This window comes from Muscardinus avellanarius, assembly GCF_963383645.1.
Source record: "Muscardinus avellanarius genome assembly, chromosome: 1".
NCBI classification, from domain to species: domain Eukaryota; kingdom Metazoa; phylum Chordata; class Mammalia; order Rodentia; family Gliridae; genus Muscardinus; species Muscardinus avellanarius.
The window spans coordinates 105,140,940-105,156,563 of NC_137786.1; the positions used below are offsets into that span (position 1 = coordinate 105,140,940).

Sequence of the window (15,624 nt, forward strand, 5' to 3'; positions counted from 1 at the left end):
GGTGACTTAATGCATGCATTTTCATGAACAGAAGTACTGCAGTGGGTTAGTTTTGGGTTCTTTATTCAGATGTTTGAAAGTAACTGCCTACTCTTAACTTCACAGTTCCTTAGATTCGATAAAGGTGACCTTTTTCTTTTTCCTTTATAAAGAATATTTACATCACTAATGAATGGATTTTCTTATTTCTCTGTCTTGGCAAACATGCCCCCCCCCAAAAATTGTTCTTATACCTCAACATTTTCATCCTATATGTAAAAATAGATGGCAAAATATTTGTCCTTTTCTGTTGTATGGCTTTTTTATTGTATCATTCCGGGCTTTTTAAATTAGAAAATTGGTTAAACACGACATCTTGAAAAGAATATATTTTGCATCTTTTAAAGCGCTTCAGATGCTGCCTTTGGCAAGAGAAGAGGAAAGTTTCTTTCCCCTCTGACTGAGCTAACACGAGGGCTGAAGTGTGCAGCACATCCGTGAAATCCTAGACAGCTGTACCAAATCCCACTCCTTTGCTAAGAGCGGAGCTGAGTGACAAGGGACTTTAATTAGAGCAGCTTTTAGAAGGACTGAGAAAAAGAGAAAAAAGAACGTTTGGCCAGGTTGGCCTGACTGTGTTCTGACGTGCCTCTAATTAAGTCATCACTGTTTTCCTCTCAGGGATCAATGAACAAGGACTCTACCGCACCGTGGGGGTCAACTCCAGAGTACAGAAGTTGCTGAGCGTCCTGATGGGTGAGTGCAGCATTCTGAGAAGTCACCAGGTCCCTGCCTAGGGCAGCCTCGGGGAAGGAGTCAGGGCAGCAAGAGCTAAAGCCCGGGAATCCACCCCATTTGCCAGTTGTCATGGCAGCAGGCATTGCTGGGAAAGGTTCTGAATGGGGCAGCACTCTATAAAAAGCGCCAGGTCCAGGGCACCACACCCTCCCTGGAGACACTAAGTCCAAGTGGTGCTCTGTCACTCGTGATCACCACACCCCGCTCTGTCTCCAGGCTCCTCACTCCCTCTGCTTCCTCTGAGGGCAGGCATTTAGTGGGACACACCCGATGCCCAGGGAAAGGCATCTTTCTAGCTCGCAAAGAACCTCAGAGCTCATGTTCCTGTTACAAAGGGTGTCATGTAACTCCCACACAAAATGTATAGACACAGAAAGCTTCTGATCCTCTTTGCTCCTAGATTTTAACCTCGTCCCAGTCACCTGAGCCACCGAACCTCCTTTGCCACTGGATGAGATAAATATAAAACCGCTATCTTCAAATGTGCAGTATTTGAATAAAAAACCCTCATGTCCCCGAGCCAAATTTGCTTAGGCTGCAGATTTCCTGTATTTTTAGATACGAATGCAGCCCGCCTCAGCGAGTCACGTGGATTTAAATGGCAAACAGATCAGATCTCACAGATGAGTGGCTGTTACTCATTTCCATGGAAGCCCAGCCAGGCACTTGTGAAAAGGGACTATCGCTTGGGGTTCCAGCTCAGTGTTCTGGGCAAAGACAGTTCTCTTCTTAGTGTCTGTAATTTCTTTTGCCAGCCTGGTTTCTGAAAACGACTTTCATATGCAAAGAGTTCTTTCTCACGTGGGCCAGAATAACTCTGTTCTCTGCCAGTGTTTGGGGGGGAAAATACTCACCTCTTTTGGACTTAAACCTAGGGTATTACTAGTTGCAGTAATATCTGTATTTGAAACCATGTTTATCTTGGAGATATTCTAGCACTGTTTCACTGTTTTTCAGCTCAGATGTATGATATGGTTAATTTTGGGTTTATTGTGTGTGTGTGTGTGTGTGTGTGTGTGTGTGTGTGTGTGTGTGTGTGTATGTGGTTCTGGGGATTGAACCCAGAGGCATTCTACCTCTGAGCTACACCCCCAAACCAATTGCATTTCTTATTTGGAAACAAGGTCTTACTAGGTTGCCAAGAGCCTTGCTAAGTTGCTGAGGATGGCTTTGAACCTGTGCTCCTCCTGTCTCAGCATGCCCAAGTACTAGAATTACAAGCATGCACCACCAAGCTTGGCTTGGTTAATTTAAGAAATCTAATCCTTTTATCTTGAGATTATAGGTCCACATGCAATTGTAAGAAACGATACAGAAGGATTCTATGTACCCTATACCCAGTTTTCTCCAGTGAGAAAACTTGTAAAACTTTATCTTGTAAAACTGTATTTCAATATTACATCTAGGATATTAACATTGATATAGTCAAGATGCAATACCATAAAGGTCCCTGCAGTACCTTTTTATAACTACACCCATCTGCCTCACCTTCTACCTCTCACCCTGTCCCTTAACCCTGGCAACTAGTAATCTGGTCTCTGTTTCTCTAATTTTTGCAACTTCAAGGTTGTTATACAAATGGAATCATCCAATATATAACCTTTTGGGATTTACTTTCTTTTTCAGTCTTTATAATTTCCTTAAGATTTATTCAAATTTTTACATGTAACAATAGTATGTAATTTTTTACTGCTGAGTAGTGTTCCATTGTATGGAAATACCAGAGTATGGTCATTCACCCTTAAAAGACATCTAAGATGTTCCAGTTTGAGGTATTATAAGTAAAGCTGCATAAATACCTATATACAAGTTCCTGTATGAACAAAAATTTGTTTTTTTGGGATAATTGTCCAAGAGTATAATTGCTGGTCCTTTGGTTAGAAATTTTTAAAAATTCTAATTGTAAGGAGAAACTAAGAATCTAACAGATACCATCTCTTAGTTTTTCATTTCTGACCAGAGTTACAAACCTTTGCAAGGTGTCTTCTCTCTGGAGCAGATTATAGATGCTAGATATTAAGCATTAGAAAGTCTGGTACTTTTCTACAGAGTCCTTATGGAGCAAGATATGAATGCATCTGAAAGTTGAAATGTAAAATTAGGATGGTAGCACTTAATATGAGTGAATCTAGAAGACTGAATATTGAAGGAGAGAATAGAATAATTCAGATTCCGGAAACACAAGCAGTGGCATGGAGAAAGAAATCAAGGTATGTGGTAGATATAGCAAAAGATGTAAAAGAATTACTGAATGCTAGGACAGGAGCATTAAAACTGGCAAGCTAAAGTGGTCTCTTATTAAAGAATTTGAATACTGTGCTTAGGAGTTGTTTTGTTTGTTTTCTGAAGGAAATAAAGAGCTATTAAAAATTCTAAGTTCAGAGTTACATACATTATGACTTATTTGCATAAAAATGTGCCAAAAAGACAATTTGAATTAGTTTATGAGGGAAAAGCATTTACTGACAGAAGCAGGGCGGAGTCTGCAGACTCCAGTGATATCCCTAATTTCATTGGAGTTTTTCCCCTTTTTTCTTCTAGCTTCTCATTTTCTGTGACCTCTGCTGACCTTGATATTGGCTTTCTTCTCTTTGGGAGTGTTCAGATAGGTCCAGCCCCTGCAGTCCTTGGAACTTGCATTACTGAGAAGAGAGTGTCTTTTTTGGCAGTTTTGACAGAAGGCCCCAGGCTAGTATGGGGATGTTTACATGATTCCTTTTCAATCTGGAGCCAATCACATGGTCCTTAGCAGATGGATCCAGATGGCCTGGATGTTGTGCCTGTGTCTGGGGATATAGAGGGATGGGGTTAGTCCATGGAACTCTGTGAGATGACCAGGATTTCTGATAGAATGCTGGAGAAGTGCTTTCCTGAAATAATGGCTGCTGGTGGATAAAAGAAGTATATATAATACAAGTGTAGCAAGATTAAATTCCAGCTTTAGGTGAATAACTCAGCAATAATGTGGGATATGTATTTGGTCATAGAAAAACATAGAGGAGCCAGGCACAGTGGTGCATACCTAAAACCCCTATATTTGGGAGGATGAAGCAGGAGGATTACAAGTTTGAGGCCAGCCTTGGGAACTTAGCAAGACCCTTTTTCAAAATAAAAAAAATAAAAAGGGGGCTGGAAATATAGCTTAGAGGTAGAATGCCCCTGGGTTCAATCCCTAGTACAAAAAAAAAAAAAAAAGCCAATGATAATAGATTGGACAGAGCATACCCCATCAAGGGCAGAAACAAATCCTAGTCTGAGGTCAGGGAAAAATGGGCAGGCTCAAAATAATTGTAGAGAGGGAATCAACAAGACTTTGTAACCAACTGGATGTCAGGGAGTAGAAGGGGCCAAGAGATTTCAAAGACAACAGATGATTATGTAAGATGACACTAGTGAAAAGAAATATGACATTTTAGACGACTTTGCTAATCTAGAAAGGAACCAAGTTGGCTGAGTTGTGCTGAGCAGAAGAGTAGTTTTGAAAGGAGTTCATCACTTTGCTTAGTGGCCCCCAAACAGAAAATTTGTCTTGTTCCCTTCTTCAGTTTTCCTAGGGGTAGAGAAAATAATCATGAACATCTGAGATGTCATGAAAGAGTAACAACTCACAGCTGAAAGTCACAAGACTGGCTTCCTCTGCCAGTAGGATGTCACAGATAGACTGGGATCCGGAGTGAGATCCAGCTGGAGCAGAGGGATGACCAGAGTGCAAGTTCTGACCTGAGGTAGAGACTGACTCCCCCTGCCTGTTAAGTCTGAATCTTGCAATTGAGGAACTATCTGTTAGGCCAGGGCCCCAGAGTCAGCTCCGTCTCCCTTACCTTTTGTGAACAGTCTGCCATCTCGGTCAGTTCTGAGTACTGATACTGGCCTTCAGTGGCCAAGACTGTAAAGTAAAATTGGCTCTTCTACTCCAAAACCTTTCCCTGACATGGCCGGGCTCAGTGTGACCCTCCCCTTCACTCTTCCTTATCATATATACTTTGGATGCCTAGTTACATGCCAGGCACTATATCAGATAGGGTTTGTTTGTCTCAGACTCTCTAAAGTGGAATAATGTGTTTTGATTATTGAAAGTGTGACTTAGAATTAAAACCAGAGACTAACTCTGATCACAGGTTTATTATTTTTTTTGACTCATAATACACTGGGGAACTATGAATTGGCAGAGGAATATTTGAGCCTGTGCTCTGGGAATGCCTTCGGAAAGCTTGCTGGAGTTCCTCATAGCAGAGGCAGCACTGTGCCACACTTCATGCTAGTCCCACACCAAGGGCAGCCACACTCTGCTCCTCCCAGCCGCAGAGGCCATTACTTTTGAATAGTGGCAATGACTCAGGAAGAGGTACAGACTTCCAGAAGTAACACACACTTCTATGTGTGTGTACTGTTTTTTCTTCCTTGAATAGTAAGTGAAGATAAATCTTTCCAAATCTTAGCTCATTTTATATGTATACATCAGCCATATCCCTTTTCAGTGCCTGTCTCTCTCTCTTCCTTCTTCTCTATATTTTAAATAGCTATTTTTCCGATTAAAAGTTATGAGTGATTATTTAGAAACCTTTGAGAAATATAAAACATATATAGAAAAAATAACAGTCTTGCAGAGCAGCAAAACCTTCATTGACCATTTTTCATAGTAAATCACACCGTTTTACATAATCTTTTAAATTTGATATTTGTGTGTATGATATAGTAATATACTAATAAAGATAGCATACTTTGTTAATATGTTTATGAAATTGAGCTTACATGGTAAATTTGTTACAGGCTATTAAGCAGGCTTTACTCATATAAAACTATGGAGTGTCTAATTTCCCGAGTATTTAAATTCTTTCAAAGGTGTGATTTTCTTTTCTTTTTCTTTTCTTTCTTTTTTTTTTTTTTTTTTTTTTTTGGTGGTACTGGGGTTCCTGGAAGCCCTTCTATCTCCGGGCTACACTCCCAGACCTATTTTTACATTTTTATTTGGAAACAGGGTCTCCTAAGCCAGCGCGCGCGGCTGGCTTCGAACCTGCGCGATCCTCCTGTCTCTGCCTCCCAAGCACAGGGATTACAAGCGTTTGCCACCACGCCCGGCCAAAGGTGTGATTTTCTTAGGCATGTGCTGTGCAGTTGCACTATAACCTTTTAACCAGTTTCTCTTCTTGGGTACCTAGGCTGATTGTAGTTCTTCATCATTCTAGAGAGCACTCAGATGAACCCCCCCACCCCAGGACAGGATAGCAGAGGTTAAGAGCATGCGTGTTGGAGGTAGACAAGTTGGAGTCCCACTGCTTATCCATCTGACCTCAGACGTGACTTAAGTTGGTCTAATCTTCTATCTCCGCATCATCCCTGTCTCCGTAATAGTGTCTAAATGACATGAAAAGATGCATGTGGGTTGCTGAGTCCAGAGCCTCCTCGTGTTAAGTAATAAATGTTCTCTGACACCATTTTTTATTTTTATAGGCATCTCTACTTATTTCCTTAAGGGTTATTTCAAGATGTCAATTGCTGTGTCAAGATAGGTATATTGTTTCAAGGCTCTTAGCTGAGGGTCCCACCTTTGTTGCCCGCAAAGCCTGAGGAGAGCTTTATCCCCACATCACTGCCCTGCTCCACAGCATCTTTTTGCATATAAACCACATCCATTTAAAAATGTCTTTTCTTTTTATTTAATTGGCATTTCTGTAATTTTGTATGTAATTGGGCTTTCTGTACATGTTTATTGCTGAATTACACTTCTTCTTTTGTGACTGTGTTTTTAGCCTGTTCTCTGTTTTCAGTTTTTATTCTCTGTTTTCATCTCTTGATGTTTTTAGATCTGGAAACTATGTTAAGAGTAGTTGTTTTGAACTTTATGGTGTTTTTGTTGTGTTTCGTCTTATGTATGTTTTAAGTTTCTGATAAGTTTCTGATAAGTCTGGTCTCTCAATTCTTTTCTAGATGATTGATGCTTTAAATGTCTTCTTCATTGTCCATTCTAGGATTATAAAACCCTTTACTTTCCTTAAAACCCAACTGGAATGTATTCATGGAAACTTTGCTTTTCCTCAAATACATGTACCATTGACCTATCATCATACAATGAGAAATGTTCTCCTTTCCACTACTTTTAAATATTATCATATAATCATCTTTAATATGTATTGAAGTCTATGAAAGAAATTTTCATACATATTTTTCTTAAGGGGAACAAATTTACTTTCTGTTATTCTATAATTCTCAGTCTTTTAAAAAGCACATATCTTTATTTTTATTTATTTTTTATTTTTTGCAGTACTGGGGATGGAACCCAGGAGCATTCTACCTCCGAGCAACACCCCAGCCCTATTTTTTATTCTTTTTTGAAACCGGGTCTCACTGACTTGCAAAGGACCTCACTAAGTAGCTGAGGCTGTCTGCGAACCACAATCCTCCTGTCTCAGCCTCCTGAATGCTGGGATTACAAGCGTGCGCCTCCACGCCCGACTTATTTTCCAGCTTTTAATATTTGCTTTTCTTCTGATTCTCTGTAGTCTATAAAAGTTCTCAAACTCATCCCCTAGATGACATATCACTCATTTAAATTTCTATTCGGTCGATTATTGTTTTATTATCATTATTGTTATTATTACTCTCAATTAGCAATGTCTTTACTAATTTATCTCTTTATTTTTACCTTTCACCTATCAGTTTTTTATAGTTTCATTAGTACACTGTAATACTACAGTCAGAATATTATAGTGATATGCGTATATCCATGTTAATAGCACAATTCACAATAGTCAGATTATGGAGCCTACTAGGTGTTTGTCAGCAGCTGTCACATTTATTATTTCAGTCAGCTTCTTATGGCTTATTTCAGAGCATCCATATTTTTCTGAGTTTTATTTATATTACAGAACAGGTGCTTTCAGAATTATTTTTCAGAGTGCTTTAGTCTCCATATTTTATGCCAATAAATATTGTGCAGGCTTTTTTTTTTATCTTCTCTATAATCAAGGCTGAATACGGAGAAGGCTATAAATCTTTGCTATTAAATTCACTCTATAGCTTCTCCCTATTCTGTAACTATTTTTTTTCTGAACCCTTTTTAGAATTATACTCTCAAATGAAATTGGAGGGCTATTGTACATGGTTCCAATGACTTCCTGACATTCTTAAATCTTCTGTATACTGTGGACCTACAATCCTGAGTGGATTTCTCATGCTCTTGCTGCGTTGTGATGGTCCTGGGGGAAATGGAGCTTATTCTGGTTAGCCTGAGGGAGGCCCACGGCTCTTCCCTGGCCAGCGTCATGGTTTCCCTTGGGGTTTCCTGCTTCAGAACTCACTTGCCTTGAGGCGAAGGGGCACTCCTTCCCTGCACTCACTTCACTGGATCTCTGTGGCCTGCAGAAAGCAGCTCCTCTCCCCCGTGTGTGCTGGAGTGGGGGCAGGATGCACAGTGTGGCTCCCTTTGCAGGTACCTTTATTAGTGTCTCGCTGTGATGTGAGGAAATGCACATTCAGTGTGGCTGTTGTTCTCATCTTATGCTGTAACTTTTCCCTTTTCTTTTACAATCTAGACAGGTTGTTGTTGGGTTTTTTGTTTTTTTCAGAAGAAGCCCCACTCTGTTGCCAAGGCTGGATTCAGACTTATAGTCCACCTGCCTTAGCCTCCTGAGAGACTGGAATTACAGGCACATGCTACCACCCCTAGCACTTTTTAGAATATTTAGTACATAGTTAGTGCTATATAAAATACAAGGAAGATATTAAATAGCAGAGCTTTAAATCACCAAATTATGGCAGTGTGCCTCACTCATTCATCTGCAGCCTGATCCATCCTCACCCCTCTGTGACCTTGAAGTCCACTTCTTCCCTTCCCTTCCTTCCTCCCTTCCTTTCTCTCTTCTTTTTCTTTTCTGTTTTCTTTTTGGTACTGGGGATTAAATCCAGGGGCATTTTACCTCTGAGCTACACCCCCAACCCCATTTTATTTTATTTTATTTTATTTTTTAATTTTCAAACAAGATCTCACTATGTTGCAAACCTGAGGCTGGTTGCAAATTTGCACTCCTGTCTCAGCCTCCCAGGTACTCGGCTTACAGGTGTGTGCCACCACGCCCACCTGGAAGTCTGCATTTTTACCTCTCACTTCCCATATCTTTTCACCAAGTACTATTAGTAAAAGTAATCAAGGACTTCTTTCTGAAGAGACCTCAGAGTGTTAGACATCCTTTGTGATGACTTGTGAGACTTGAGCTTGTATAATAATGAGAGGAAACAGTACATCTTCTGAAGACTGGCCAAATGGAAGTAGGGGAGCAAAGAGTAAGCTTCCAGTTTTGCCCACCATTTAAGAGAATAAATGATGACAGGATTAGCAGTAGACTATCTGGAGGAAGGATCCATCATTCTGGGCACCAGAGAGATGGCTGCTTACCACCATCCTGAGTTCCCAGAGATGGACTATCACCTTCATCTCTGCTCCTGCCGTGGCCAACACCTTTGCTTACTGGGACACTGCAAGCAGGCTCTCCTGAGGGGGGGACTCAAGGAAGCCAGAGCCTTAGGACCTCAAAACAGGACTAGTAGTGGCACCTGGCATTCTTAGGCACGAGGTATGGGAAGTGACTAAGGCTTATAAGATATATGACTTTTATAGTCAGAAAATAATTAGCGTAAGCAAATTTGCTTCTTGAATTGCTGAATATTAAATCTAGTCATGAAGGGATTATGTGGGGGACAAATGAAGTATCATTTACACAGAGAATAGTAAACGTGTGTAAGCTTTTCCCTCAAAGGTATAATAGGGATGGGGAATGCAAAAGGCTGGAGAAGATTTTTAGCAAAAATGGTTTGCAGAAAACCTAATATAACTCACATTTAGATGCAGGAAAGAAAGACTGAATAGTATTTCCTAAGGAAAGACATCTGGACCAATGAAAAAAATTGAGAGGCCAGAAATAGCAACCAGATATGTATGGCCAACTGATCTTTGATAAAGTATTAAGGCAATTTACTGGTGAAAGGACAATCTTTTTTTTTTTAACCAAATGGTACTAGTATAATTGGACACTTTATAAAAAATAATTAACTTGAATATTCCTAAGCATAAGAACTAACACAGTGAAGTTTCTAGAAGACATAGGAGAAAATCTTTATGTCCTTGGTTTAGAAAGATGTTTTAATTTTTATTTTTTATTGGGTGCATTGCTATTTTACATCATATTGGGGTATAGAGTGTTAGAAAAGTACATGCACACAACTGTAGTGACCATCATAGAGAAAATATATAACTCAGTTTCATTCAAAATAAAAACTTTTACTCTTACAATGATATTGTTCAGACAAAAGAAAAGAGAAGCTACAAATTGGAGAAAATATTTGCAGAAATATATATATACTAAATGAAGATTGTACATTGCTAAATGACACTGGAGCCAATAGAGCCTGGTTTTGTCTTGCAACAAAGTTCAAGACTTTTAAAAACTGTTGCAACTCAGTAATACAACCAAGATTTTTAAAACAGACAAAAAGATTTGAAGAAAAAAAGTTAAAGTTCACCAAGACAAATATATGCAGATGGCCAAAAAGTGCATGAAAAGGTGACCAACATCGTTAGTCATTAAGGAAATACAAATCTGAAAAAATTATATGCTACTGCACACCTACTAGGATAGCCAAAAGTAAAATGATGGTCCCTATCATGTGTCGATGGGGATGTGACGCAAAAAGAGTTATCTCTTGCTGATGAGAAGGCAAAATGGTCCCAAAAGCTTGAAAGACAATTTGAAAGTTTCTTTTAAAGTTAAACATGCAAGACCCCTGGAGAAGCCAGGCAGGGGTCCCAGGCAGGGGTCGCGTGGGGCATGCCAGCCGGGACCCGGGTCGCTGGACTCTGGGCCCCAAGCCGGACCACATAGCACGCCAGACCCCTGGAGAAACCGGGCCCAGTACTCTGGGTCCCGGACAGGGGTCATGCGGGGCACGCCAGCTGGGGCCTGGGTCGCGGGACTCTGGGCCCCGAGCCGGACTGCGTGTAGCACGCCAGACCCCTGGAGAAACCGGGCCCAATACCCTGGGTTCCGGGCAGGGGTCGCATGGGGCACACCAGCCGGGGCCCGGGTCGCGGGACTCTGGGCCCCGGGCCGGAGTGCGCGTAGTACACCAGACTCCTGAAGAAACCAGGTCACAGTGCTACTGAGTGCCTGATCCCACTACCTTCTCAAACCACATATACTGTCTTCTCTTATTTAAAGAAAGAAAAAGGAAAAGAAAAAGAAAAAGGAAAAATATCAGAGAGGGGTTAAGAAGGCCATGGCGGATGCCAGGACACTGGAGATGCAGACAAAACTTAACCAAATGCACTGAAACTTATGGAAAATTCCCCGTGAAGGACTGCTGTTTCTCTAAATTGTTAAGAATCTTGGACATCACCTGTAAGGAGAGAGTTTAGCGGAGACCAAGGAAAAAGGTGGTGTTGAAAGCGGTCTCCACGATGGTGGTGGAGACTTGTATTCAGGAGAAGCAGAAATCAGATCCTACCATCCTTATTTTTTTGGAGAAATTACACCAAATGTTGAATTACACCAAAGGTCAGAATCGGAGCCTGCCGAGGGGTTAGACCAGTGCTGGGGCCAGCAAGGCCGGCATCGGAGCCTGCTGTGAGGCAAGGCTGGTGCTGGGGCCTCTGAGGCCAGGATTGGGGCCTGCTGAGGGGTTAGGCCGGTGCCAGGGCCAGCATGGCCTGGAACGGAGCTCACCGTGAGGCAAGGCAAGTGCTAGGGCCTCCGAGGCCGGGAGCGGAGCCTGCCGAGGGGTTAGGCTGTTGCTGGGGCCAGCGGTTGGCATTGGAGCCTTCCGTGAGGCAAGGCCGCTACTGAGGCCTCCGAGGCCGGGATTGGAGCCTGCTGAGGGGTTAGGCCAGTGCTGGGGCCAGCGAGGCCAGCATCAGAGCCTGCCGTGAGGCAAGGCCGGTGCTGGGGCCTCTGAGGTCAGGATAAGAGCCTGCCGAGGGGTTAGGCCGGTGCTGGGGCCAATGGCCGGCATCGGAGCCTTCTGTGAAGCAAGGCCGCTACTGGGGCCTCCAAGGCTGGAATCGGAGCCTGCCAAGGGGTTAGCCCGATGTTGGGGCCAGCCACCAGTATTGGATCCTGCCGTGAGGCAAGGCCGGTGCTGGGGCCTCTGAGGCCAGGATCAGAGCCTGCCGAGGGGTTAAGCCGGTGCCGGGGCCAATGGCTGGCATTGGAGCCTGCCGTGAGGCAAGGCTGGGGCTGGGGCCTCCGAGGCCAGGATCGGAGCCTGCCGAGTGGTTAGGCCAGTGCCTGGACCAGCAGCCGGCATCGGAGCCTTCCATGAGGCAAGGCTGCTACTGAGGCCTCCGAGTCCGGATCAGAGCCTGCCGAGGGGTTAGACCAGGGCTGGGGCCAGGAGGGCGTCATCGGAGCCTGCCGTGAGGCAAGGCCGGTGCTGGGGCCTCCAAGGCTGGGATCAGAGCCTGCTGAGGGGTTAGGCCGATGCTGGGGCCAACGGCTGGCATCGGAGCCTGACAGGAGGTAAGGCCGCTACTGGGGCCTCCGAGGCTGGGATCGGAGCCTGCCGAGGGGTTAGGCCGGTGCTGGGGCCAGCAAGGCCGGGATCGGAGCCTGCCGTGAAGCTAGGCCAGTGCTAGGGCCTCCGAGGCCGGGATTGGAGCCAGCTGAGGGGTTAGGCTGGTGTCGGAGCCAGCGAGACCAGAATTGGGACCTCCCATGAGACAAGGCCGCTGCTTGAGCCAGCGAGGTCTGGATCAATCCACTGGGTAGCCAGGCCACTACTGGGACCATCAAGAGTGGGATTGGTACTTGCAACGCGACATGCACAGAGAAATATCGCAGAAAATATAAATCAGACGCTTCTCTTAATCAGCAAAAACTAGGAGGAAAGGGGCAACAGGAAGAGGTTGAGCTATAGAAAGGGCCCTATAGTGAAGCAACTAAGGTGACCAATCAGAGGGCATGAAATAGGGGAAGATGGAGCCTCTTTAAAATACAGGAGGTACATAAACAAATGTATCAAAGTTAATCACCAAACAAGCATGGGATCGAGGGAAGGGGAGGGAATGGGATGGGGGCTGGATGAGGGCTAATTGGATGATGTGTGCTTGTATATCCTCTCAAGTCTTGTACTCCAATGTGATATATGATTACAATGCACCAATTTAAAAAAAATAAAAAATAAAAACTTTCCTATTTATAGGAAAATAAAATAAAATAAAGTAAAACATGCTTACCTTATGACCTACTCTTAAGTATTTTTACCCAGTCCTGCTTGTAGATACAGTATTTACCCAAGAGATGAAAACGTAGTCCATACAAAGACCTGTGTGTAAATGTTTATAGTAGCCTTATTCATAACAGCTACAATTGGAAACAATCCAAATGTCCATCAACCGGCAAAGGGATAAACAAATTATGGCATATCCATAACTCTGAATACTACTCAGCAATAAAAGGATTAAACTGCTGGTGCATGTAATGACATGGGTAGATTTAAAAGTATTATGCTACGTGAAAGTGTTGTCAGGGGTGGAGTTTAAGGGAAAGGATTGTGCATAATGGAGCACTGAGCATTTTGGGGGGTGATGGCAATATCTTGGTTTTGGTGGTAGGTTCATGACTATACATATTCTTCAAAAATCATGGAACCGTACACTTATGAAAGGGTGAGTATACTTCAGGAAACTTCACTTTAAAAACACACACAGGAGAGGATTCTCAACCTTCCTCCTCATTAAAAATGCAAATTAAGTCAGAGAGGTAATTTTTAAAAAACATGTATCCAACTGGCTAAGACCAAAGCCTGTGACTGTACATTCTATCAAAGATGAGGGAGAAGCCACTCACCTTAAGCCTCTGATGGGTACTTGAGCAATATCTTTCAAAATAAAAATGAAAGCCGGCATGGTGGAGGACACCTGTAGTCCCAGTACTTGGGAAGCTGAGGCAGGAGGATCGCAGGTCTGAGGCCAATGCATGGTGACTTACCCTTTTCATGTGCTGATATGTAACAATTTTTTAAGAGATTGTCAAATAAAAATAGCAGTGCAAAGAATGACATGCATAGTGGGCTTCCTTTGTGTTTTGTTTTGCTGTGGTGCTGGGGACTGAATCCAGGACCTTGAGCATACATGCTAGGCCTTCTATATATGTGCTTACATCTGTATAGACTGTTAAAGATAGGAGATGCATATCAAAAGCTGATATGAGCAGGCTCTTTTACTATAGAAAATAAGCTCTTACTTTTACTATAGAAAATAAGCTCTTACAGTGGTCAAGCAATGTGGAGGGAGGAATGTCCTGAGTTCTGGAGGAAGTTATAGGTGATATCTCAGAAGCTCACCGAGATGCCACCGGGAAGCTTCTGTGAGTGAAGGGAGCCTCGGGAGGGAGGTGTGGAAATTGGCAGCGCTTTCTGGAAACGGTGGAGCCGGGGAGGCTGTATTCAATTTAGTTTGGATATTAAATGAATTAAAGTGGACGTGCTCAAGTTATGAGCCTTGCCTCATCAGTGCTATAAAAAGCCAGTTAGCCGGACTGTAATTTGACTCTCCTCCCTGTAATATTATGCAATATTCCTATGGTTACAGAGCTGGAATAAGGGGGAAGCTAATCATTAGTTTGCTAAATGTGGTTCAGGAATAGTTCAGAACTCCCAGACCTGCCAGCTGCTGCTGGCTTAGTTTCATGTTCACTCTTTTTGAGTAGAAATTGGATTTGGATTGTTCCTGAGAAAAATGTACAGTAACATTTGTCTTGCATCCAGAAACCATGCAGTGTGGCCGCGCTCCATGCTTCTTAGAGATGGGGAAGAGAAAAGGTCATGCTCAGAAAACTTTTGGGGTACATATGCTGCTGCAGGAAGAAATCATTCAGGGAATATGAGATGAGAAAGAAAATTATGGAAGCTGCAGTGTTTTAGATAGTAGAGAAATCACAATTGGGGACTTAGAAAAATCGCTATGATGGAGCACTCTGGAATTTGCCATTCTGTGGCTCCAGAAATGGGATCATGCTCTTTGGGTTCTTCCTTGTTTATCTCATATGACAAGAAGGACTTTATTATTGCCTCATGGCCCAGGGTCACCTGTAAACCTCACACAGGAGCTCTTTCATGCTCGTTTTATGAGCTGAGGCCCTTTACTGTCTCATCTGCAAATAAGTGTCAGGGGAACGTACTGAGCAGTAGGTACCAGCTGGATTTGTGGCCTTACCTGGGAACCATAGACTGAATCCTTAAGCCATTTGTGAATATTTGGCATCTTTCCTCTAGGGTAGAAGGGGTTCCTTTCCAGTAAATGGAAAATGTACTGTACATACTTGTGATTCATTGTTTTTTTCCAGCTGAAAGGCAGTTGGCCCTGTAGGAGGAACTTCCTTCTTAGTTGAAGTCTCAGAGTTTTTCTTGGGAACTGTTGAGAAAGAGACAGTGAAGTGGCTGTCTCTCTTTACCTGGCATATCATTCAAATGTCTTTGGATTATAGAAAACAAAAACCTGACCTAAACTGACTTCCTAGGGTAGGGAATGAGAATTGAGACAGACCAATCATAGGCATGTCACGTCTCTGATATACTGGCAACTGGTTCAGGGATGGCCCAAGACCCAAGGCAGCCTAGGCTAGAGAACTTCAGGGCTTTTCCGGGAGAGAATCCTAAGGAGAAAAGGGAACTTATCAGCTTACAAGGCAGGGCTCAATTCAAGCCATCAAGGTCTGCTCTCTTTGTTCCTCTGTGTCTGGCTTATGTTTTGGACTCACTCCTGGGTTCTATATGGTGATGCCTGGCAGTTATATAACCTTCTGAGTGCAAGCCTACTAAACAGCAGCTTGTCTCCTGGCAAAGTACTGAAGTTCACTC

General features: G+C 43.0%; 1 protein-coding gene across 3 annotated transcripts in view; it reads left to right on the plus strand.

Moving 5' to 3' along the window:
* ARHGAP26 (Rho GTPase activating protein 26) overlaps nt 1-15,624 on the plus strand; it is a gene marked incomplete at both ends in the record, with an annotated part of 441,415 nt that overhangs the window by 263,877 nt on the left and 161,914 nt on the right. For all 3 annotated transcript variants that reach the window (XM_080697772.1, XM_080697773.1, XM_080697774.1), the window contains one exon: nt 661-735. In XM_080697772.1, the coding sequence (XP_080553898.1) occupies nt 661-735 (75 nt within the window). The remainder of the gene's footprint in view (nt 1-660; nt 736-15,624) is intronic.